Source organism: Nuphar pumila, chromosome 8 (genome assembly GCF_984573655.1).
Source record: "Nuphar pumila chromosome 8, dmNupPumi1.hap1.1, whole genome shotgun sequence".
Lineage (NCBI taxonomy): Eukaryota > Viridiplantae > Streptophyta > Magnoliopsida > Nymphaeales > Nymphaeaceae > Nuphar > Nuphar pumila.
Genome location: NC_143256.1, coordinates 70,385,481 through 70,412,700, shown reverse-complemented (window position 1 = coordinate 70,412,700; position 27,220 = coordinate 70,385,481). Strand labels below are relative to the sequence as shown.

Genomic DNA, 27,220 nt, shown 5'->3' with positions numbered 1-27,220 from the left:
TATCCTTTCCTATCATCTCCATCCAAGTCTTCCTAGGCCTACCCCGACCTCTTTTAACTAATATATTTTCCCATTTCTCCATCCTTCTAACTGGAGCATCATTAGGCCTTCGCCGAATATGTCCAAACCACCGTAAACGATTCTCTCATCTTATTTTCAATGGGTGCAACGCCTACCTTCTTACGTATCTCCTCGTTCCGAATCTTATCTTTTATTGTATTTCCACACATCCATCTAAGCATCCGCATCTCAGCTACACTCATTTTTTGAATATGATGTCTCTTGGCAGCCCAACATTCCGTACCATATAGTAAAGCGGACCTAATAGTCGTCCTATAAAACTTTCCCTTCAACTGCAATGGCATTCTACGATCGCACAACACTCCAGTTGCACTTTTCTATTTCATCCACCCAACCTTTATCCTATGATTTACATCTCCATCAATAAACATAATAAACCCCCGGATCGATCTCGGTTGTTTCTACGTTTTTGCCTTGTGTGTACCCACAACGGCTAGCTAATAATCAAAACAAAATGTAAACTATTCACATTGTTGAGATGTGCATGCTGTGACGTGAATTGCTTGTTTGCTCTGTAGTTCAGCGTATACCATTCGCTGAACTATGCATTGCCTGTTGTGGCGCTGCTCTAGTTGGTTGAGCTGCTTACGCAGTTTCATGCTAGTAATAACTAGCTGCTTATACTAGTTAAATGCTTATGATAATAGCATTACGCTAGTTACAATATAGTAGCATGTGACTTGCTTTACTATTTGGTGGAACTATTCGAGCTTGTTGTAATATGACACTTGTTGGTTTGAGTCTCTTATGACGAATGTGACTGCTTACAACTCGTAATCTACAAACTGTTTATATGACGAATGTAACTGCTCACAGCTCGTAATCTACGAATAGTCTACAACTAAAACTAATGTAGTTGTTTGTCTTACAAGCTGCCTACATCTTGTGGTTAATATATAAGTGTTGTCGTTGGATTGCTTAATCATGGGTAACTTATAAACTGCTTGTTGTGAAATAACTTTCACTTTATGATTAATATCGTTACTTGTCGGTGAACTGAAGAACTCAATGGTTATTGCATGCATGGTAAGCTTTGTTATGATTGCCAATCCTATTCAGTTACCCTACTTACTATGCTTGACTGCTTGGTGGAGTTAGTTACTCCCTGTGTAAAGCCTGTAAAAAAAATAAAAATCGTGCTAGACACGTTCCGAGGTTAGTTCGCCGTGTCGGACTCAGATAAAAGTTTGGACCCGAGCCCGACCCCGAGCCCGACCCCGACCCGGGCTCTCGAACCTTTGCGAGAGCCTGCGTCTTTAAAAGACACAGGTTGAGAGGGGCGAGGGGTAAAACCCTCGCCACTCTCTCTCTCTCTCCTCCCTTCTGTTTCTCTGCCCCTTGCAGACGCCGGCGATTGGAGCCGCCAACAACCTCTGAGCGCTGGTGACCTTCGAGCGCCGACGACCCCCTCTCCCCGTCGCTCCCCTCTCTTGTTGTCCACCGGCATCCAGCCATCGCCACCCGTGACCGGGACATCATCGTCCCCCTTCCTCTTCTCTTTATCTTCTCCGGTGTTGCCACCGACGACCTCCAAACTCCGGTGAGCCACCCCTGTCACTGCCTTTCTCCTCTTTGCCTCCCGTCTCAAATCCCCTTCCTCTGCGACCACCGACGACTGGAGCCGCCGACGAACGAAGCTGCTGGCGACCCTCCACCTTCGTCGACGTCTTCTCGGCTGACACCCTCCTTCCCCGACCTCGGTGTTGCTCTCCTGCTTCGTGTTCGCATTTCGGCATTGCTCACCAGCGACATTTCCCGTCGCTGCGGTCTTCCCAGTTAAACCCTCCTTTTCCCCTTTTCCGGTTGTTGGCGGTGGACCAGAGCCACCATCATGGGTGGCTTTGGGTCTACCAAGAGGGAGGTGCCGAGCACCTCTCCTCGCTGTCTTCTTTTCTTCTTCTGCGTTCTCTATTTCGTAAGGGAGGGGCCGAGCCTCCTGATAGAAATCGTGGTTCCCTGTTTCATACACAAGAGCAGACACCACCGAATGAGAGAGAGAGAGAGAAAAGAAAGCTGCAGGATTTCCCCCCAATGATCGACAGTGGTATTGGGCTTCACATTAAATACATGCTGTTACAATTACTAGGGTACGAAAATACCCATCACACAACAAATGTAAATTACAATATGCCATTAGTGCCTTTAATGAACATGTGCTAATTAGAGTGCTAATTGGATGAACTCAAATTGGATTTGGATAAAATCCAAACCCAATCATGAATACACACTTCTTTTCATCCTCCCTCAAGTTGTACATAGTTTTGAACCATGAACAACTTGCCTTTCAACATCCAGAATCGGTCCTTGATAAGCCCTTTGGTAAAAAAGCCAACAACTTGATCAGTAGTCTGAACAAATTCTGGTTCAATTTCCTTCTCTTCGACTTTCTGTCTTACAAAATGTTGATCAATTTCAATATGCTTGGCACGACTATGGTAGATAGGATTGAATGACATGTTGATGGCACTTTGATTGTCACATAGGAGAATACATTTAGATATTGACTCTCCTACTTCTGTCAACAAATGTCTAATTCATGTTACCTCAGCTGTAGCAGCTGCCATTGATCTATATTCAGCTTTTGTGCTTGATCTGGCAATAGCCCTTTGTTTTCTACTGCTCTAAGATACAAGATTTAGGCCAACGAAAATACAGTATCCTGACACTGACCTACGCTCATCTAGATCTCCTGCCTAGTCTGCATCTGTGTAAACAAGAAGTTCTTGCATGTTATGTTCATTCATACTCTTTCTGTACAAAAGACCATCTCCAACAGTTCCTTTCAAATATCGAAGAATACGTTTAACAACTTCCATATGTCCAATACGCGATTCATGCATGAACTGAGATACCTGATTGACTGAATAGACAATATCAGGACGAGTAAAAGTAAGATATTGAAGCATCCCCACTATCCTGCGATATCCTGTAGGATCCTCATACAAATCGCCATCTCTGGAATTGAGTTTCTGATGAAGTACACTGGGTATGCTTAGAGGCTTGCAATCTTTCATACCTGCTTTGCTGAGAACATCAATGGTATACTTATGTTGGGTAAGTGTCATGCCTTCAATAGTTCTGTCAACTTCTGCTCTAAGAAAATATCGCAGTTTACCAAGGTCTTTCATCTTGAACCTGTGGTTCAGGAGTTCTTCGACCTGCTCAATGTGTTCAATAGAGTTACCTGTAATGATTATGTCATCTACATATATCAATAATAAGGTAATTGTGTCGTTACATTTGAATATGAAAAGTGAATGATCAAGAAGCGAACGACTAAAACCATATTTCTCTATTTCAAGAGAAAAACTGTCAAACCAAGATCGAGAGGCTTGCTTCAAACCATATATAGCTCTCTTTAATCGACACACATATTCTCTGGAGTTCCCTTCTGCATACCCAGTGGGTTGTTTCATGTACACTTCTTCCTTTAGAGTTCCATGTAAAAATGCATTTTTTACATCCAGTTGACTGATAATCCACTGATGTTCAATAGCCAATGATAATATGATTCGAATAGTACCCATTTTCACAACTGGACTGAAGGTCTCATCGTAATCTTGTCCTTGCTCCTGGGTGAATCCCTTGGCAACTAGCCTAGCCTTATATCGCTCAATAGTACCATCCAGCTTATACTTTATTTTGTAGACCCACTTGGACCCAACTACATTTCGATCATGTGGTCTGGGAACAATCTCCCAAGTGCCACATTCATGAAGAGCCTCCATTTCTTCATTCATAGCTTCAATTCATCGCTTAGAATTTGCTGCTTGATAGAAAGTCGTGGGTTGATCTTCCTTACCTAGAGAGGTTAAGAAGAGTTGAAAATCCATAGTGAAATTCTCATAACTTACCCATCTATCAATAGGATGTCGGGGTCGAGTGGATCTTCTGGGAGCAGAAGAAGAATTCATCTCTTGATTAGAATTGGGGGTTCGAGCGAACTTCTTAGCGGGTGTTTTGTTGAGAACACCGTATCCCGTCTATCGAGGCCGGTATCGAGTCATGCGAGACATGTGGATACCCCGATAGCGGATGTGATTCGAGATAATCACATGCATAATGTTGGCACAAGGTATTGCTGTTTCAAAAGATAAAGTAAAGTAGATAACCTTTACATCTTTCTGAAACACTCCTGTTGAGGCTTCTATTGAGGAGCTATACCCCCTTCATCATAGAGTACTTGTAGTCGTGCACGACACGTCTAGTACTGCGATGATCGGATGAGACGGTCGTGCGACCTCAAACAGTGCTAAATGCACAATGCTGTAATCACATAAAGGGCCTCACATTCGCCTTCACAGGCAAGATGCTCGAGTGGTTTGAAGACCACAACATAGGATAAGTCGTTAGTTAAGCAACCCCCTAACACACCCATTCGCTTCTGGTTGTTTTGTCAAGGGAGAGGACAAAGCGGTGCAAAAACTCCAATGGACAGGTTGTTAACAACCACCCTACGGGCAATGATCCGGCTTTCCCAATCATTGGAGTTAGGGGAAAGGGGCAACAATAGTTGACTCAACACTTCTGCAGAAGTTGGATGCATCCGTGGCACTGCTTTTCAGCCTCTGGGGAATCCTCTCTCGGTTAAAGCCGTCCCTTTGGAGCGGACTCAACTAGCTATTCGGGTTATTGAAAATACATAGAATAACAGACGCTCGAAATAGTCTCAGTTGTTTCTACGTTTTGCCTGCGCGTACCCGCAGGCTAGTAATATCGGAACATAAAGTCTGTTCACATTGGTTGTTGGGTCGTGAGACTCATTTGCACTACTGATTCGCTTGCACTACAGACTCATTTGCACTACCGATTCGCTTGCACTACTCATTCACTTGCACTACTGACTCGCTTGCACTACTTATTCGCTTGCACTACTTGTTCACTTGCACTAGTTATCTGCGTGCATTGCTTACCTGTTTAACTGCATATCTGCTTTAAACTGTGTAACCTACTGAATTAAATTTACATAATTCAGTTTCTTGTAGTCTCTCTTGTGCACCTACTAGTTTTTCGCGAAACTAACCCATTCTATGGGTACAAGTGATGATTAGGTACACCACAAGCGATGGCGCGATGGCAAGATGACTCCAAGACGTCCTTTCTGCTCTTAGCTCGCGTCCTGTTGTTTGGGGTTTTATAACGGATTTTCCTTGAGATATTCGAATTTTGTACTATTTGAAGAACTTCTTAAATGAAAGTGATTTTTTTTCAAGTGTTTGCAAGTAGCATGGGTAAGGCGTAGTTGTTGTTGTTTGCAAGTAGCATGGGTTGTGCGTTTTGGTTCTTTTAGCTAACGCGCCCAAAGTTGTCAGTTTGCCTTTCTGAAATTAACAAAAGTATAGTCTTCCGCTGATTTCGTAAACCATCTCTGAGATGAAGAGATTCCTTTTTAGTCTCTTGTCTGTGTTTCTGAAAGGTTTGCAAGTTTAAAATTTTGGGGCGTTACAACTTGGTATCAGAGTTAAGGGAAGCAAGGATTCTTGACCATTGAGCATCCGCATCGCGCTGTGAGTATACTTTCCTCTTGCTTAGTAGGTGCACTTTGCATTGTTAAGTTAAGTGGCTTGACACGTTTTGCTTATGTACCAGTATTGCTGGAGTTACATAAACTATTCATGTTAAACATGAATAGTACTTATGTTTTTGCTTGTTTCGAGCTTCATAAAATTTCTAATTAGTGGTATTCGTTGTTTACTCCAAGGATGACAAGGAACTCAAACGAAGGGTCTGCTGATGAATGGTCAGATCAACGGGGATTCGTGATGGATTCCCTAGGTTCCCTGGCAGCGGCTATGCGAGACCAGATTCGTTCCCAAAGGAAACCAGCGCCCGTTCCTGAGCCGATCCCGCATACCGCAGTGACGTATGAGAAATTTCTGAAGCTTGACCCCCCGACCTTCGACGGCAAGCCCGACCCAGACATGGCCGATAACTGGGTGAAGGAGGTGGAACGAGTGTTCGAGGTCTTGTCAGTGCCCGATGACAAGAAGACGCTATTCGGGACCTTCAGGCTGAAAGGGAATGCCCGAAGTTGGTGGGACATGGCCCGGGGTGTGCAGTTTTTTAGAATTTCGCCCATTCCTTGGGAAGCTTTCAGAAAGACTTTCTTGGAGAACTACTTCCCGCCTCACGCGAGGGAGAAGAAGAAGGTGGAGTTCTTGGAGCTCTACTAGGGCAATTCGAGTTTGACGGATTACATCGCCAAATTCCAGAGTTTGGAACCCTACTGCCCCAACCTGTTCGCGGATGATCGCGGGCGAGCAATAAAGTTTGTTCGGGGGCTGAAGGAGGGACTCATGCATCGGGTCCTAACGAGCATGCCCTCGACCTTCTCTGCGGCAGTTGCTGCCGCCACCATTCTGAGTGAAGTCTGGGAGCGCACTAAGAGTACTCAAAGCAGGAGGCCACCTGCTACGGGTGGTGAGCCAAAGACACCTTTCGGCGACCCAGGCAAACGACCGTTCCTTCCTGTAAAGAGCGAAGGAGGAAAGAAACAATATCCTCCTTCGAAGCGTCAACGGCCACAGGGCAACCCTCTAGCCAGGCAGCGTATGCCCCAGATGCCAACAATATCACTTTGGGCAGGCGTGCCCGCTCGATACAGGCGGATGCCTGTATTGTGGCAAGATGGGCCACTACGTCCTTGATTGCCGCAAAAAGGCGGCTGACGATTCCAGGCAGACCAGCGGAGCACCTTTGCTCCCTCGGCCACCACAGCCGCAACAACAATATCAGACTCCACAACCGCAGGCGAGCGGTCAAAGAAGGACAGATCATTGCGGTTGTGCATCGATTATCGGATGCTTAACCAGGCGACAATAAAAAATAAGTACCCGTTGCCACGTATCGAGGATCTGTTCGATCAGTTGCAGAGGGCCAAGATCTTCTCAAAGATTGACCTTAGATCTGGGTACCATCAACTCAGAATTAAGGAAGATGATATCTCCAAGACGGCCTTCTGGACCAGGTATGGGCATTACGAATTTACGGTCATGCCCTTTGGACTCACTAACGCTCCTGCAGCGTTCATGGATCTCATGGATAGGGTGTTCAAACCCTTCTTGGACACCTTTGTAATCGTGTTCATCGACGACATCTTGGTGTATTCAGATAGCTGGGAGCAACATCGTGAGCACTTGAGAGTTATTCTCGAAACCTTGCGAAAGGAGCGTTTATTCGCTAAGTACTCTAAGTGCGAGTTTTGGCTCGAGGAGATCATGTTTTTGGGACATGTCATCTCCAAGGAAGGTGTGTCCGTGGATCCAGCGAAAGTCGAGGCCGTACTCAGTTGGCAACAGCCAAGGAATGTTCGCGACATTCAGAGTTTTCTTGGATTAGCTGAGTATTACCGAAGATTTATCCAGGACTTTTCTAAGATCTCTCTACCCTTGACGCAGCTCCTGAAGAAAGAAGCTAAGTTCGTGTGGGACGACATGTGCGAGAGCAATTTTCAGATGTTGAAGGAACGTCTAACGACTGCTCCTATTTTGGCCTTACCTTCGGGTTAAGGTGGCTTCGTGATTTACATCGACGCTTCCGGGACAAGTTTGGGTTGCGTCTTAATACAAAACGATAGAGTGATCGCCTATGCATCGCGCCAACTTAAAATACATGAGAAGAATTATCTGACTCATGATTTGGAGTTAGCAGCGGTGGTCTTCACATTAAAGATATGGTGACACTATTTGTATGGGGAGCGGTTCAAGTCTTTTACAGATCATAAGAGCTTAAAATATTTGTTCTCACAGAAGGAGCTGAATATGAGGCAGCGACGTTGGCTGAAATTCCTCAAGGATTACAACTTTACCTTGTCCTACCACCCAGGAAAAGCAAACGTTGTGGCCGACGCTCTGAGCCGCAAGTCTCCCAGCATTTTCGTTAATTTGTTATTTGCGGGGTGAAAGCTGATCGAGGATTTGATATCGTGGGAACCGTTTGCAGTCACTCCAATTTCGATCAGTCTTTCCAGCATGGTAGCTCAACCTGAGCTATTGTCAAAGATCTTTGTCAGTCAGAAGATCGATGCGCAATACGAAAAACTGAAGGCTCTAGCGCAGCGTGCCGATACCCCCTTCCGACTGAGTGAGCAAGGAGGTGTATGGCGTAAGGATCGTCTCTAGGTGCCAAAAGATCCTATTTTGAGAGATGAGATTCTCGCTGAGGCCCACAAGTCCAAGTACACGATTCACCCGGGCGGCACAAAGATGTTCAAAGATTTGCAACGCAAGTATTGGTGGAGTGGAATGAAGCGTGACGTAGCCGAGTACGTTTCGAAGTGCTTGACTTGCTAACAGGTTAAGATCGAGCACCAGCGACCAAGCAGGGTGATGCAGCAGATGGAGATTCCACAATGGAAGTGGGAGGACATCACGATGGACTTCATCGTCGGTTTGCCGAGGACGCGAAGGAAACACGATGCGATTTGGGTGATCGTGGATCGACTCACTAAATTAGCGCATTTCCTCCCTATACGGCTCAGTCAGTCACTGGACAGCTTGGCAGACCTCTATGTCAGGGAGATTGTGAGATTGCACAGTGTTCCTGTGTCAATCATCTCCGATCGTGACTCGAGGTTCACCTCCAGGTTTTGGGGGCAGCTGCAGTTCGCCTTGGGCACAAAGCTAAAATTCAACATTGCCTTCCACCCTCAGACCGATGGACAATCTGAACGCATGATTCAGACTTTGGAGGACATGCTGCGAGCGTGCATGTTAGACTGGAAGGGAGAATGAGACTCTCATACCGGGTTGGCAGAATTCGCGTACAATAATAGTTATCATGCGAGTATCGGCATGGCCCCGTACGAAGCCTTGTACGGGAAGCCTTGTCGATCACCTGTTTACTGGGATGAGGTTGGTGAACGGATGCTAGATGCACCTATAGTGCTACAGCACTATACTCAGCAAGTGCAGATGAGCAGAGAACGTTTGCGTACCGCGCAAAGTCGGCAGAAGTGTTACGCCGATCGTCGACGTAGAGAGCTCGTGTTCTCAACGGGAGATATGGTTTTTGTTAAGGTATCTCCTACAAAGAGCGTTTTTTGGTTCGGGAAGACGGGAAAACTGAGTCCGTGATTCGTCGGACCTTTTGAGATCCTGGATCGGATCGGCGAGGCGGCTTACCGCGTTGCGCTGCCTCCTCAGTACGCTCAGATCCACAACGTCTTTCACGTATCTATGCTGAGAAGATACGTTCACGACCCATCGCACATAATTCATTATGATGATGTGAATATCCAAAAAGACTTGACGTTCGAGGAAAGACCAGTGACAATTGTTGATCGTCGAGACCAAGTGCTCAGATCGAAGACGATTTCTCTTGTAAAGTACGTTGGCAACACCATGAAATTAATGAATGTACATGGGAGCCTGAGTCTGATATCAGGGATAAATACCCTGACTTGTATTTTGACCAATATATGCAATAGAAATTCCGCGGACGAAATTATTTTAAGGAGGGTAGGATCTAACGAAAAAAAAAAAATTTGTTTTGGTTCGTGCCGGATCCGGACCCGACCCAGACCACCGCCTCTCGCTGTCTTAAAAGACAGCGAGGCAGGCGGGAGGAGGGTTACGAAACCCCCTCATCGCCTCTCGTCTCTTCCCGACTCTCTCTCTCGCTCATCCACCGTCACCGCCGCCGGCGACTCTCGACAGCCCGCCGCCACCCACATCGGCGACCCCCCCCTTTCTTTCCGGCGAGCTCCTCTCCGCCGAGCTTCCTCCGAAAACCCCCTGGTACGCCACCGCTTCCTTTCTTCCCCTATTTTCCCTCTCAGTCTCTTCTCTTTCTCTCCCTCACCTCTCTGTGTGGCCACGGGAGGGGTCAAACCCCCTCCCTGTGCCCCCTTTTAGCAGGGGAGGGGCACGACACCCCTCCCTGCTCTCCGTTATGGTAGGGGAGGGGGCTGAGCCTCCTCCCTTCTTCCGTTACGGCAGGGGAGGGGCTGAGCCCCCTCCTTGCTTCCGTTACGGTAGGGGAGGGGCCGAGCCCCTCCTCCCTGTTCTCTACTATGGCAGGGGAGGGGCCGAGCCCCTCCTCCCTGCCCCTTTTAGTTGCGCCAGTAGGGGCCATCGACCCCTGTCTTTCTGTTTGCCAGCAGGGGCCATCGACCCCTGCCTTTTTGTTTGCCATCAGGGGTCATAGGCCCCTGCCTTTTTGTTTGCCAGCAGGGGCCATCGGCCTCTGCCTTTTTGTTTGCCAGCAGGGGGCGATGGCCCCCTGCCCTTTTTGCGCGAGCCTATACCCTTCGCCGACAGGCCCGAGAAATCTTTGGAAGCTACATCGTGATGGAGACAGATCATTACAATTGTTGGTCTCTAACGAGGAATTCCTAGTCAACATGAGTCATCTGCTCGTATTGACTACATCCCTCCTTTGGCAGCAAGGGTCATTTGGCCCTGCCCCATCTTTTTTTTCGAGTCAATTGGGACGGTTGGCCCCACCCTATGTATTAGAGAGGTCGAGTCTTTGCCTTGCTTTTGCTTTTGTCTGGGTTTGCATATTAATATCGCATATTTGCAGCTACGACGGATTCCACTCGCGCTCCGCGACCCGAGTCGTCAATCGTGTACGTCCGCAGACGTCAGCAAGCTCGTAACCCTCCAAGGTAGGGGAAGATTGCCAGGAAGACTTGGATAATTGAATTAAGTTCAATTAAACTAAAAATGACCATTAAATAAATATATATATACAAATATATATATTTATACGAGTATGCACTTCACTCAAGGATGCGGTTTCGCAACCCTTGCCCTTTACCTTCTATCAATTTTTACTTGCCGTCACGTATCGCGTCGAGATTTAGCGTTGCACTTCTGCTTACTGCCTTTACCTTACCGTCGCGCTCTGCGCCTAGGCTCTTGCTTTTGCATATGTATTGGTATTGCCTTGCTATTGCAGATGACGTGCATGTTCTTGCTCTTTGCGTATGCCTTAAAGGCATCCTCATAGAGGATGCAAGAGGCATTTACCACTCTCCCTCTTGCGACAAGAGTTTAGTCGGGTAATAACCCAAAATTTTATGCATTTTGGGTTCGAGATCCGTTACCCGGATCCAAAAGATTATAATTAAAAAGATGTGGATGAGTTGGGTTTGGACCCAAATAGATCCAACCTGTGGATCCACCATCCACTTCAGACCCGGATCCACGTTTCTTGTGGATCCAGCATCCGAGAATCGACCCGGATCCACGTTAGAGTGGATTCGGTACAACGGCACCGCGGGTCGCGCGACCCGTACCCGACCACATCTTAAAAGATTTAAAAGACAAAGAATCGTGCGGGGGGGGGGGGGCACGATTCTTGCCCAATACAGGAAGAATGGGGAAGGGTTACAGAGAGGCTGCAACCCAGTTTTTCTACCATTCTCAGAGAGGGAGAGGACATTTGCTCGATAAAGGGGAGAAGAGGACCTCACCCTTCTGCAGATCCCCTTTCACCTCTCATTGCTCTCTCGCCTTCCTCTCGGCTCTTCCCTCCCACCTTGCTGGAGCCCTTTCACCTCGCTATCGACGATCTTGTGCTTGCCTGCAGAAGCACCGACGTCGGAGGAAGCCGACCACCTGTGTTGCCGACACCTCCAACGATTTTTTATCCGGAGGTAGGATTCTGTACCTCTTTGTGCTAGGTATAGATTGATGTCTGATTGTGGTTGGGTCAGTCATGGGGAAACATGATCTTTCTCATTTTCTGGGTGTTCCGATGGGGTTCTTGGCTACCGGAAAACTCAGGTCTGTGAGTTAGGGTTTTCGGTAGTCGTGAGTTTAGATTTTGGGGATTTCATGCCTAACCTTAATCTGTAGAATCCCCAAATCAAGTTGATTTGTGGTTTCGGCTGATGTATTGGATAGTCTCAGCCATAGGATTTTCGATTTTTTGAAAATGGATAACCTTGGGGGTTTTCCATTTTGGATAAACATATAAAGATATTTATGTTGTTCAATCCAAGGAAATGTTGAATTAAACCTGGGTTGTTGTTGTTATTTTTCATCTTTCCTTATTAGTATGTTTCTTGAGCTGAAGACTTTGCACTTGCGAAGAAAAAAAATTGCGTATATAAAGCCAGAATTTTTGTGAGATAAATGGTTTGCCAGAAATATTAGAGGAAGTCTACATGGGGGATATTAGGGCTGTATTTATTTTTATCAATCGGTCATTATATGTTTAGAATATGTCCTGCTTAGTATAAGAATGCACATGATTGGGTATTTTTAAATAATTGAAGTTGTATGAGTGTAAAACACGCCGCTCATGATAGTTAGTTGTTACAAACTGTTGACGTAGGGTGTTGTGATTCTCCTTGCTAGGCCATGGATTTAGTCCAGGTGTAGTTGGGTTAGTCACGCAGGGGAAAAAGGAAAAGATATCCTACTTATATGCTGCACTCTAGATTATGCAATTTGTTTATGTTTAGATTTTATTTAACTTGATGTATGCGGTTTCTTTATTGTGCTTGCTTCCCTTAAATGTACTGCTCTATATTCTCTAGCCAATTCATTTTTATTCATATAAACAACATGTGCGGTTCAATGTGTTATACCCTGTTATGGGTTGGACTTTATACAGTTCTTTAAGTTGCACTTTTCTCTAATACTGTGACTGATTTGCATGAAATACCACGTGCTTAAACTACACTGCTTGTCAGAAAATGTGTGAGGTGAATTGCTTGTACTCAACACATTATCGGTGTTTGAGGAATGAGAATGTTATGTTAGTATCAAATATACGAAGATGCACTTAGTGACATATAGAAATGTGCTTTGCCTAAAGGGGGCAATATGAAGGGATTACTCGATGCGGTTACTTAGACTATTAGCTTGTGCTATGGCAATCAAATGATGAAAACTTAATTGTAAATGTGGTGTGCTTGACTAGTTTAAAGTCACCAGAACATCTTAAGTGTGTTTATGAAATCAATATTATCAAGGATTGAGACTGTTTTATAAACCTTGGTAAAACGACTAAGGTTGTGATCAACTGCTAAGGTAATAGGAGGAAGTGGGGAAATGCCCTGAACTTCGGAACAATAATTAAACAATGAAACAAGTTTTTGAGGCTTACCTTGGAGAGGGTAGGTGGTACAAAACTTCGAGGACTTGTGTTGTGTTCGAGCGTGAAGCGGCTCGTTGGTCTCCGTCTTTGGAGTTAGGGACCAAGACTACCTATATGTCCTAGGTGGTAGTTCCATGTCTTCTGCAGAAGTTAGGGATGCATTCTGTCTTGAGTTGAGCCCTTGGGAGATTCTCTTGGCTATTAGTTGCTCCCTTGGGGATTCAGTCTCAGTTAGAATGTTCGGGTTAATAAAATACTCTTAATAATATACCCCCGAACGTTCTCTTCTGAGACGGTCACCTGTGCCCATGCGTACCCGCGGGGTAAGATAATTTAAACACAATTTAATGAAATTAGGTATCACAGTGAGTGGAAATACTGGAGTTATGGTGTTTATGTTATTTAATATGCTGTATATTCTGAGCTTGTGACGATATAAAATTTGGAAATGTTTAGATATAAAGTAGTTGAAGAATTATCTGAGAGTTGTACAGGTTATTGTTATCACTGTTGCAATACACATTCATTTGCTTATTAATGTTGCACACGATGCTTTACTTGCTCAGTTATGGTTGTTGGATAACTATTTACATGCTCATGTATATGAATGTTGGTTTCTGTGGCATAAACTGCTTACTTGTTTAGACATATGTCGAAAATCACTTTTAACACCCACATCACATGCTTGATTCATGATATACCTGCATTTAGAGTTACAGTTTTCCTACTTAGACGTGGTAGTCTAATTCTTATAATTTTTACCATTTTTCAGGTAAACGAGTAGACTTATGAGCGGTTACGGGATTAGGCATTGAATCAAGATTGTTGATTTACTGCTCCATTGATTCCTTGGGTTTATGGTAAGTTAATTGTTCATATCATAATGAAATGAAATACCTGTATTGAGTTTTCTCTCATATGTGATGTTCCGAAATGCTTAACCCTATATTGGTTATTCTTTCCGTTGTTATATACAACAACAACAACAACAACAACTACGCCTTCATCCCAAAACAATTGGGGTCAGCGATATGAACCAAAAAAGAAATTCATTTCGGGTCTTCCACATGAATCCTTTTCCTCCAATCATTTCTATCCAATGCCATGTCCTCGGTGAGGTTCAAAGCATTCATATCCTTTCCTATCATCTCCATCCAAGTCTTCCTAGGCCTATCCCGACCTCTTTTAACTAATATATTTTCCCATTTCTCCAACCTTCTAACTGGAGCATCATTAGGCCTTCGCCGAATATGTCCAAACCACCGTAAACGATTCTCTCGCATCTTATTTTCAATGGGTGCAACACCTACCTTCTTACGTATCTCCTCGTTCCGAATCTTATCTTTTATTGTATTTCCACACATCCATCTAAGCATCCGCATCTCAGCTACACTCATTTTTTGAATATGATGTCTTTTGTCAGCCCAACATTCCGTACCATATAGTAAAGCGGGTCTAATAGTCGTCCTATAAAACTTTCCCTTCAACCGCAATGGCATTCTACGATCGCACAGCACTCCAGTTGCACTTTTCTATTTCATCCACCCAACCTTTATCCTATGATTTACATCTCCATCAATTTCTCCATACTTTTGAATGATGGATCCCAAATATTTGAAATAATCATTCACCGGTATTTCTTGCTCACCAAGCTTCACTACACTCCCATCACTACTTCGTTGCTTACTAAACCGACATTCCATATATTCAGTTTTACTCTTACTCAACTTAAAACCTCTAGCTTCCAATGTTTGTCTCCATAATTCTAACTTAGCATTAACCCCAGCTCTAGACTCATCAATCAAAACAATATCATCAGCAAACAACATACACCACGGTACATTTTCTTGAATTGATCTCGTAAGCTCATCCATCACTATCGCAAATAGGAAAGGTCTTGCTTAAAGCAGATCCTTGATGTAACCCAACCGTTATCGGAAAATTGGTTGTCACCCCTCCACAAGTGCGGACATTGGTTACTACTCCTTCATACATATCTATAATTATACTAATGTACTTGAGAGAAACACCTTTCTTCATCATTGTCCACCAGAGAACGTCCCTAGGTACTCTATCGTATGCCTTCTCTAAATCAATAAAAACCATATGCAAATCTTTGTTCCTCTCCCTATATCTTTCAATAAGTTGTCTAAGAAGATGTAAAGCTTCCATAGTTGATCTTCCAGGCATAAAACCAATTTGATTCTCCGATATCATGACAACCTTCCTCAACCTAGACTCAATCACCCTCTCCCAAAGTTTCATAGTATGACTCATGAGTTTTATACCACGATAGTTTGTGCAATCTTGTATATCATCCTTATTCTTATATAAAGGCACCAAAGTACTCTTCCTCCACTCATTAGGCATCTTATTTGTTCGCCAAATCAAGTTAAAAAGATTTGTCAACCATTCTAAACCTTTCTCTCCCAAGCATTTCCAAGCCTCGATAGGTATACCATCTGGGCCAACTGCCCTTCTTGATTTCATTTTCTTCAAAGCTTCTGCAATTTCTTTCTTTTGAATCTTGCGCATGAAGTCACGATTAATCTCATGAAAAGGAATGGAGAAGTCTCCAAGATCTTGAGCATGACTATCATTAAATAGCTTATCAAAATAATATTTCCATCTCTCCTTAATCTCCTCATCTTTGACTAAAACCCTTTGCGTTTCATCTTTGATACATCTAACAATACCCAAATCCTTCGATTTCCTATCTCTCATCTTTGCAAGCCTATAAATATCCTTCTCGCCTTCTTTGGTATCCAACTTGTCATAAACCTCCTTATATACCTTAGCTCTCGCGTTTCGAACAACTTTTTTAGCTTCCTTCTTTGCTATCATATACTTCTCCAAATTCTCATTATCACGACTCTTACTTATATTTCTATAACACTCTCTTTTAACCTTAATAGCTAATTTGACATCCTCGTTCCACCATGATGTATCCTTACCTAGTGGTGCACCGCCTTTAGACTCACCCAATACTTCCTTAGCCACTTTTCTCATGCCACCCGCTATCTTATTCCACATTGATTCTGAATCCTCCTCGAGACACCAATCAGCTTCCTTAACTACCTGCTCTACAAACATTCCTTGTTTAGCTCCTTTCAGTGCCCACCACTTAATTCTAGGATCTATCCTATGTCTATCCCTTTTGCGGCATTGTCTAATTCTAAGATCTAAAATTAAGACTCTATGTTGTGTAGCTACACTTTCTCCCGGTATAACCTTACAATCGATGCAACAACCCCTCTCTTTCTAAGTAGGAAAAAATCTATCTGACTCGTATTAACCCCACTTTTAAATGTTACTAGGTGAGACTCCCTCTTCCTAAACCAAGTGTTTGCTAAGATCATATCATAGGACAAACAAAAATCTAAAATCCTTTCTTCACTTTCATTTCTTTCTTCTATACCATAGCCTCCATGGATACTCTCAAATCCATCCCTACTAATGCCTACATGTCCATTAAGGTCACCGCCGATGAAAAGCTTTTCTCCATAAGATATCCCTTGTACTACTCCATCTAAATCTTCCCAAAATTGATGCTTAATGGAATCATCTAAACCTACTTGAGGTGCATAAACACTAATAATATTAATAATATCCGTACCTAATACTAATTTCCGTTGTTATATATATATAAAAAAAATCACATCAATTTGGGTTAAAAATTTCGGGGCATTACAGACACATCCTCGTCTAAGGAGAGGGATACCTCGCAAGGATCCTGGCTCTTAGTGTACGCAGTCCTGCAGAGTCGACTTGAGATTTAGGGAGCTGCGCAAAAGCATCAAAGACTGCTCCAAATCGAAGCATTTGGAAGGAAGTGACTGGCTGGTTCTGCTCGCCTTTTTGGCATATCTCGGGTGATCCCGAATTGGGGGTTCGAGCGAACTTCTTAGCTGGTGTTTTGTTGAGAAAACCGTATCCCGTCTATCGAGGCCGGTATCGAGTCATGCGAGACATGTGGATACCCCGATAGCGGATGTGATTCGAGATAATCACATGCATAATATTGGCCCAAGGTACTACTGTTTCAAAAGATAAAGTAAAGTAGATAACCTTTACATCTTTGTGAAACACTCCTGTTGAGGCTTCTATTGAGGAGCTATACCCCCTTCATCATAGAGTACTTGTAGTCGTGCACGACACGTCTAGTACTGCGATGATCGGATGAGACGGTCGTGCGACCTCAAACAGTGCTAAATGCACAATGCTGTAATCACATAAATGGCCTCACATTCGCCTTCACAGGCAAGATGCTCGAGTGGTTTGAAGACCACAACATAGGATGAGTCGTTAGTTAAGCAACCCCCTAACACACCCATTCGCTTCTGGTTGTTTTGTCAAGGGAGAGGACAAAGCGGTGCAAAAACTCCAATGGACAGGTTGTTAACAACCACCCTACGGGCAATGATACGACTTTCCCAGTCATTGGAGTTAGGGGAAAGGGGCTACAATAGTTGGCTCAACACTTCTGCAGAAGTTGGATGCATCCGTGGCACTACTTTTCAGCCTCTGGGGAATCCTCTCTCGGCTAAAGCCGTCCCCTTTGGAGCGGACTCAACTAGCTATTTGGGTTATTGAAAATACATAGAATAACAGACACTCGAACTAGTCTCAGTTGTTTTTACGTTTTGCCTGCGCGTACCCGCAGGCCAGTAATATCGGAACATAAAGTCTGTTCACATTGGTTGTTGGGTCGTGAGACTCATTTGCACTACTGATTCGCTTGCACTACTGATTCGCTTGCACTACAGACTCATTTGCACTACTGATTCGCTTGCACTACTCATTCACTTGCACTACTGACTCGCTTGCACTACTTATTCGCTTGCACTACTTGTTCGCTTGCACTACTTACGCGTTTGCACTAGTTATCTGCGTGCATTGCTTACCTGTTTAACTGCATATCTGCTTTAAACTGTGTAACCTACTGAATTAAATTTACATAATTCAGTTCCTTGTAATCTCTCTTGTGCACCTACTAGTTTTTCGCGAAACTAACCCATTCTATGGGTACAGGTGATGATTAGGTACACCACAAGCGATGGCAAGATGACTCCAAGACGTCCTTCTTCTTGCTCTTAGCTCGCGTCCTGTTGTTTGGGGTTTTGTAATGGATTTTCCTTGGGATATTCGAATTTTGTACTATTTGGAGAACTTCTTAAATGAAAGTGGTTTTTTTCCAAGTGTTTGCAAGTAGCATGGGTTGTGCGTTTTGGTTCTTTTAGCTAACGCGCACAAAGTTGTCAGCTTGCCTTTCTGAAATTAACAAAAGTATAGTCTTCCGCTGATTTCGTAAACCATCTCTGAGATGAAGAGATTCCTTTTTAGTCTCTTATCTGTTTTTCTGAAAGGTTTGTAAGTTTGAAATTTTGGGTGTTACATGTTTGGACTACGAGGAGTAGGATGAGAGGTTTGTAGTAACCTCGAAGCATGTTTTGACACTTTATGATAATCATGTAATATCGATGTTTCCCTAATAGGCAAGAGACTCGTGACAATCTAAAGGACTTGCACATGACAAGTTTGAACTTGAATGATTACACGATATCTTCTCGGCAAAGCATTGTTGTGGGGATTTCCTTTTGAGAAATCCATGCCCCTCTTATCGTTGTTGTAATTTTGAATAGGTACATTGCGTACTATGATGAGTATGATGAGAGGTTTGTGTTTACCTCGAACGTGCAATGACACATGTTTGAGATCACAAAATGGTGATGTTGTTATCCTCACTATGAGTTGACCCATCTCATTGCGATTGTACTTTTGAACAGGTACGTTGCGTACTGCGGTGAGCAGGATGAGAGGTGTGTGGTTGCCTCAAACGTGCATTGACACGTATAATTAATTAAATGATGACTATGCTCCTTCGCAGGTAAGATGCTCGAGCGGGCATAATGAACCCGAACATGTAGAATGGGGCGGCGGTTAAGAAACCCCCGCTGTGCCTGTTCGGAACGGTTCATCAAGAGAGAGGATGAATGGTAGAAAACTCTAATGAACAAGCCCTTAATGGCTATTTCGGGCAAATGACTCGGCTTCCCCAGTCATCAGAGTTAGGGGAAATGCTACAAAGATAACTTTGAGGCCACTTTTGCAGAAGTTTGGATGCATCCACGGGCCACGAATACCTTTAGGGATTTACTCTCTTGGTCAATGGCCGTTCCCTTAAGAGCGGACTCAGTCAGTCATCTGGGGTATCATAATATACATAACATAATAAACCCCCGGATCGATCTCAGTTGTTTCTACGTTTTTGCCTTATGCGTACCCACAACGACCAACTAATAGTCAAAACAAAATGTACACTATTCACATTGTTGAGATGTGCGTGCTGTGACGTGAATTGCTTGTTTGCTCTGTAGTTCAACGTTTACCATTCGTTGAACTATGCATGCCTGTTGTGGCGCTGCTCTAGTTGGTTGAGTTGCTTACACAGTTTCTTGTTAGTAATAACTAGCTGATCGTACTAGTTGAATGCTTATGATAATAGCATTACGATAGTTGCAATATGTTAGCATGTGACTTGCTTTAATATTTGGTGGAACTATTCGTGCTTGTTGTAATATGACACTTATTGACTTGTGTTTCTTATGATAAATGTAACTGATCACAACTCGTAATCTGCGAACTGTTTATATGACGAATGTAACTGCTCACAGCTCGTAATCTACGGACTGTCTACAACTAGAACTAATGTAGTTGTTTGTCTTACAAGCTGCCTACACCTTGTGGTTAATATATAATTGTTGTCGGATAATTGCTTAATCACGGGTAGCTTGTAAACTGCTTGTTGTGCAATGACTTGCATTTTATGATTAATATAGTTACTTGTCGGTGAACAGAAGAATTCAATGATTATTGCATGCATGGTAAGCTTTGTTATGATTGTCAATCCTATTTAGTTACCGTGCTTACTATGCTTGATTGCTTGGTGGAGTTAGTTACTCTCTACCTATAGAATCAGTTGGATTGCTATATATGATTATTTTGCTTGTTCAACACTTTGTTCCTTACTGCTCTCGTATTTAGCTATTTTCTTTACGGGAGTTTTGCTTGTTATACTCGACAACATATATGGTTAGCTCTGTTAGTTTTGTTTCTCCTGTTTAGCTGAGTAATTATTTTGCTTATTACAGTCTTTGTTCTTCTTTGTCTTTTGCACTCTTACTTGTTTTACACGAAACTGACCAATTTTGTGGGCAGGTGGTGAACAAGTTGATACAGTTTGCGATGGCGCGATGACGTGATCAGTTCAAGGCGAAACCCTTTCCTTGATGTTTCGCTCTTGATGACATTTTGGTAAAATATGGTATAGAGTTTTTTTGAAAGCCTCTCTTTTGAATTAAACTCTGAATTATTAAAATTGTGTTACCAAAACTCTATTTTTTTTTATTTCAATAAATATATTTCAGTTGCAAATCGGTTTGTAAAGAGACGTTTGCGCTGTAATGCGCCCAAGGTCTAGGGACTTGCTATTTCAAACATGATTTTCCGCTGAATTCCTGTTTCAAACTCTGATAAATAATCGATTTCAAAGCTTTCAACCTTTTTTATAAAAGTTTTCAAGTACAGGATTTTGGGGCGTTACAATAGTCTCATTTATGTATTTGATAATTCGAAGAATGACACTCTTATGGACTGATGTAGGGGCATGCTGAAATTGACTTGCAATCCCATCATCGATCTTCATTCTTGTTCCTACTACTTCAGGAGTTTCACATATTTTATCATCTGTAATGCCTGACCTGTCAATGACCTCACAAACAAGTTTAGTTTGAGACAAAAAATAACCCTGTAAGAATAGACAACTTCAATGCTTAAAAACTATGTCAGAAAACCTAAGTCTGACATTTCAAATTTTTCTGTTAATGGAGACTTGATATCCTTGATTCCTTTGATATCATTACCTCTAATCAATATGTCATCAACATATAAAAACAAAATTGCAATTCCTGATTTCTTGACAAATAGAGCAGTGTCGGGATAACATTAAATAAAATTATTTTCTATCATTAAGTTGTTAAATCGATCATACCAAGCCTTGAGAGCTTGTTTCAAACCATAGAGGGCTTTTCGAAGAAGAAGAACTTTACTATTGGGCACATCTATATCTGGAAGAGCATCCGTATAGACTTCGTTTAAATCTCCATTTAAGAATGCATTTTTGACATTCATTTGATATATGTTCCATTTTTTAATAGAGACAATGGTAATTAAATACATAACGGTGATAATTCTTGCAACATGAGCAAATGTTTCATCGTAATCTTTACCATACTCTTGATTATATCCCTTGGCAACGAGACAAGCCTTATATCTTTCAAGTGATCCATTACGCTTGGTTTTTACCTTAAAAACCCATCTACATCCTATCATTTTTTTACCTATAGGTAAATTTTGGAATTCCCAAGTTTTAGCTTTCCTAAGAGCTTCAAGTTCATTATCCATTGCATTCGTCCATTCTATCATTTTCTTAGCTTTTTCAAAATTCTTAGGTTCCACGTAAAAATGAATGGCGCTAAGACATGCTCTATGTTTAGGTGAGAAGGATTCATAAGATACAAATCTAGAAGGGTTTCTCCTAGTTCTCTCGGTTCTACGAGGATTGTTTATTGAAGAAGATTCATTGGATTCACTATATTTTTCAATTGCACTTCTAAAAGTGTTTCTATCTGTATGTGAATACGTGATTGGTTTATTAGTTATTCCTTCTTCGATAGTTTACTCAAGAAGTGGAGAACTCTCATTTTCTTGAAAATCACTATTAGAGGCATCATATATCATTTCATCATCACTAGAAATATCCTCATTTCTAGATAATAATTCAAACAAGAAGGAATAATCGGCGTTATCCTCGTTAGGTTTGTATTATTCAAAACCACTTGAGTTTTCTAAGAAAGTTACATTTCTAGAAACATATAGTTTGTCATTTTTAACATCATAATACCTAAATCCCTTTTGAGTTTTCGAATAACCAAGAAATGCACAAGGGATGACTTTGGGTGAAAGTTTATCATTTTTATCGGTAAGAACAAAACATTTGCATCCAGAAATTTTTAGTCTATTATAATCAGGTTCCTTTTGATATAAAATTTCAAAAGGTGATATTTTATTCAAATTTTTTGAAGAAATACGATTTATAAGATAGACGGATGCAAGAGCCGCCTCGACCCAAAAACTTTTAGGGATCTTTTGAGAGATAAGTAAAGTCCTAGTGGTCTCAACTATATGTCTATGCTTTCTCTCGGCTAAGTCATTTTGCTGGGGTGTTTTGGGACATGATTTTTGATGAATAATTCTAGTAGCTTTAAGATAATTTTTAAAATTATTTGAGAGATTCTCCTCCGGAATCAGTCATAAGAATTTTAAACTTACCATTAAATTGAATTCTTATCATCATGTGATATGTCTTGAATGTAAAAAAAAACCCTCATGTTTATGTTTGAGAAAGTATATCGAACAAAATCTATAATAATCATCCACAAAAATGACATAGTAAGAAAATCCTTCTTTAGATATAACGGGTGCCAGTCCCCATACGTCCGAATGCACAATTTCAAAAGGTTTAGTTGTAAACATGGTTCTTCGTTCAAAAGGTAATCTTCTCATTTTTCCAATAATGCAATCATTACAAGTGAAGTTGTCTTTACATAGATTTTTGACAAAATGTAAATAAGAAAGCTTGATGATATTGGTATGGCCGAGGCGTTTATGCCAAATATTTATATCTTTATATTGGGCCATATTACAAAAAGAGTGTTTTGGAATTTGGAGAAATTTCATGTAGTATACATCTCCTTTCCTAGAGCCTTCTCCAATCAACTTCTTGGACCGACGATCCTGTATCCAATATTTATTTGATGAGAATTTGATATCACACTCATGGTCCGATAGTTGAGAAACTGAAAGTAAATTTAAATTTAATTTAGGGATAAATCTAACTTTAGGAATAAAAAAAACCTTGTTTTTCGAAATTTTCAATTCCTTTAATTTCAAGAGAAGCAACATCCGCAGTTGAGACAAAAGAAGAAGATAAATTTTTTATGTATTCGGAAAGAGCAAAATATTTAGAGTCATATGAAATGAGGCACCTGAATATAAAAGCCAAGGATTCTTACCGGGAGGAGAGAAGGTTGACATAGCGGCCCCGGAGACGGACCCCTCAAGAAGAGGTTGGAGAGCTTCCATGATTTGACTTAGAGACATTGCTCCATTGTTTGAAGTAGATGGACCCTCTTCCTTATGCGGTTGAAATGTAGTTGACATGGCAACCATCTTCTTCCACTTAGGACACACCAGTTTAATATGTCCCAGTTCATTGCAAAAATGACATATAATTTTACTATACTCTCTTCTCCCATTTTGACCACCATTCTCTCTTGTTTCTTGATTTGGATTTTGGAACTTGTTAAAATGAAGGGGTTTATATGCTTTGACATTATTCCACGGTCTAGAAACGACATAGGCTCCTTCATTTTCATCTTGTGAAGGAGCGGCCAACACACTTTGATTGGTTTTATTCATTCTCTCAATCTAGTCTTTTCTCCACTCAATTTAGTAAGAACATATTTTAAAGGTGGAGATGTACAAGAAGATAAAAGCAAGGATCTAGTTTGTTCAAATTTGGGCCTAAGCCCATTCAAAAAATTGAAAAAGTGATAATCTTCCATTTGCTTATGCCTTAGTTCAATAGCTTCTCTATACCATTTGAGTTCTTGAAGAGCAAGTTCATCCCAAATGGATGATAATTTAGCATAGTACTCTCTAAGAGGCATTTTTCCTTGTTAGAGGGTCAATGCCTTTTTTTTAAAGGTAGTATTTATGAGATAAATCTTTCGAGGTATACATCCTCTCAAGATAATCCCAAACATAAAATGCCTTTTTAAATTTCAAAATATTGACATTTATTTTTGTTTCCACCATGGAAAAAATCCAAGAAAGGATTTTATAGTTCTTTATTTCCCACTCTTCATGCTTCTGATTATATTCTTCAAAAGCTTTTTCTCTTTCCTCCCCATCAAGAACCTTAATTTCACCTTTTTCAATAATGGTGATTTTTGGTTCGGATTCGGGAATGGTGCTTTTGACATAGCCCCAAAGACCTTTTCTCTTAATATGGGCTTCCATATTATCGGCCCAAACATGATAATTGAACCCATTGAGTTTAAATCCTAAGGAGAAGTGAGAATCCTTTTCCCTCGTGGAAGTGCCTTTAATGAGAAGGAAAAAGTCTTCAGGAGTTGAAATTTTACCGCAACGGGTCTTCTTTGAGCTTACTTGATGTATTGCGCTTTACTTGAAATAATTTACAAGAGCTTTTTGTATCAAAAGAATGATAGAGAGGAATGTGCACGTTCTTCGAGGAGACCACACAGATGACGCAATACCGGAGCTCTTTTTCTAGAGACCAAGCTCTGATACCATGTGAAAATGTCTTCAAAGAGACAACGAACATAAGAACACTAAGTTCTTAGTGAGAAACACGTGCACAACAAGAACACTTGGAACAAATGTGCAGAGAGGCACAACACATTCAAGAGAACCCAAATGCATAAAGGCATAAAAAAATATAAATCTTTATTAAAGAAGTGAGAGAGCTTTGACTCAAAGCTTGAGAAATACAATAGGGTTCAACCCCTATTTATAATACACATGGAGACCTTGGAGGGGCTCCACATATAGAGGTTGGAGCCCCTCCAACTGTCACAATTGTGGCCGTTGGAGGGGCCCAACGTCTATTGTGTGGGCCCCCAATGGTTAAAAAGAATAAAAAAAGGAAAAAGAAAAAAATAAAAGAAAAAGAAAGTAAATTACAATCATATTCTTAAAGTGAATATGCGTAAAAATTGAAAATGACCTATTTACCCTTATCGGGTATTACAAAAATATATATATCTATATGTATACATTTATATATATATATTTTAACAATCATGTCTAGTATTTAAGGTGGCTCACTAGTTTGTGCATTCGAGTAATCTTATTGACCAATTGCATGTGCACATTTTATATATTAGTGGTGGACTCATGGTGAATCATTTCTTTTTGGTTTTAATGTATGCATAGAATTGATTACCACTCATTGTTGATTGATGAGATATATATCTTTCTACAAGATTGTTCCTACTAATAATCTTATGTTATAACTGATACTGGTACACTATAAACATGGAACAAATGATGCTTGATCAGGCAACTGTGAGTTGGATTAGTAACTCATTGGTTAGGGATTCATCATCTATTGTCCTCTTGTCACATGGAATTATTGTAACTAACTTTGTTATGATAACAAATATTTTTCTTATATGATGTGACCTATAAATACAGGTGTATCAAACAACAACATTTAAACCTTTAATAGTATGCCAATACATTGGTGGGTCTTTGAAGTTCTGTGTGGAATTTTTTCTTTAAAGAAGAAAGCCTTGGATAAGATGTTTGCAATGAATCTCATAATTTGTGCAATATTCTGACATTTTGCTGCTTTTTTCTTAAAAGAATATTATTTGTAAAGGTCCTATCATTAATATTGATTAGTACTTTAACAAATTGCAGCTTCGCCGAGAGAACAAGTTGTTCAATTCTTCAGTAATGGTCACTGCTGGTGCCAACCAGGTGAGTCAAGCAGCTCTTCTTGCCACTTATTTAAATTTGAATGTTTTCCACCTGTACAGATGCGAGACACTTCTCTTTGTTGTAGTTCTGGAATGAGCACCAATGAGAGATGGTCACAATAAAGTTTACAAGTCATTTTCAGATGTAATTGAAGTCACGGAATATTTTGAAACAGATGATTATTCATCTGCTTTTCATGTTCCGTGAATAGTCAGGGCATTGAATAACATCCAAAAGGTTATATCATAAATCAATCTCATTCCATTTGAAGAGGGGAAGGATCCCAAAGGACCAATTTTTTTTTAGTTGTTGAATCTCTGTTGGATCGATCAATGTCTGACATGTCAAATCCTCATCACGAATGGGATTGAAATTTTATCTAGATTGATCAAATGATCCTTTCAATTGGCTACAATCCATTACTTGAACGGACAATAGATCTTCTGGAATCATATTAAATATTTGATGATACATTTTATACCTTGCTAAAAAACCTGTCTTTGTTTACCAACCACAGCTTGCCTAAAGAAGTCAAATTCTCTCTCGATTCATTCCTCAAAATTATAATTCATCTAACAAGTAACAAGAGATATTGGTGGAATTGGCAAATATGAAATTGAGCACAATTTTGCAAAGAAATATCTCACTTGTTTCTTGAGAAGAAAATGGGAATATTCTGTTAAATTATATATATATGTATTCTGTGTATGTAAACTGAAATACCCATCAGGGGTATTTCAGTCAATTCAACTATGTAATAGGTGTCAGTCCTTTCCTCTAAGGACTGACTTGTCTTTTTTATTTTTTAATTTTCTGTTTTGTACTTTATAGTTGTTGGCTATGTCACATGGGTGAGGGTGCGGCACTTTAAAAAACCTTGGGTGCGGCGGGGCAAAAATGTAATAAATTATATATATATATATATATTATATTATATATATATATATAATTTTGAAGTTTTAACAGTTAACATTGTCATAATCTCATTCATCATGCATGCAAAATTCACCCTAAGCATCGGTTAGTAATGTCGGACAATGAAAAGAAATACTGATTCATCAAAATTCCTTATCAACATTAAATTAAGTTTTTGTTTTTTTTATTATTTTTCATTAAGCAATGAAAGGCCCAACCAAGCATACATTTTTTTTTCTCACCCATCACCCCAAAACCATTGGACTAAACCATGGTTGCCAGTTGAGGAAGCGGGAGCGGGAAGCGATACGGGAAGCGGGAGCGGGAAGCGAGGCACTTTCAAAATTTTAGGAAGCGAGGAAGCGTGGGACCACTTAGGAGCGATTCGGGAAGTGTCTCGGAAGCGACCTAGGAAGCGTCTCGGAAGCGTCTCGGAAGTGAGGGGGAAGCGAAAAAAACAAAAATAAAAAATATAAAAAAATTGAAAAAATAGGGGAAGCGAGGGGGAAGCATGATGGGAAGCGCGCTTCCCTTTAAAGGG

General features: G+C 41.3%; 1 protein-coding gene across 5 annotated transcripts in view; it reads left to right on the top strand.

The window, feature by feature from the left end:
* Positions 1-27,220, top strand: part of LOC149829967 (aromatic aminotransferase ISS1-like) — a 165,424-nt gene that overhangs the window by 24,530 nt on the left and 113,674 nt on the right. For 4 of the 5 annotated variants that reach the window (XM_090016194.1, XM_090016192.1, XM_090016191.1 and 1 more), the window contains one exon: positions 25,705-25,764. The exons of the other annotated variant lie outside the window; for it this stretch is intronic. In XM_090016194.1, coding sequence (XP_089872320.1) covers positions 25,705-25,764 — 60 coding nt within the window. The remainder of the gene's footprint in view (positions 1-25,704; positions 25,765-27,220) is intronic. 5 annotated transcript variants of the gene reach the window in all.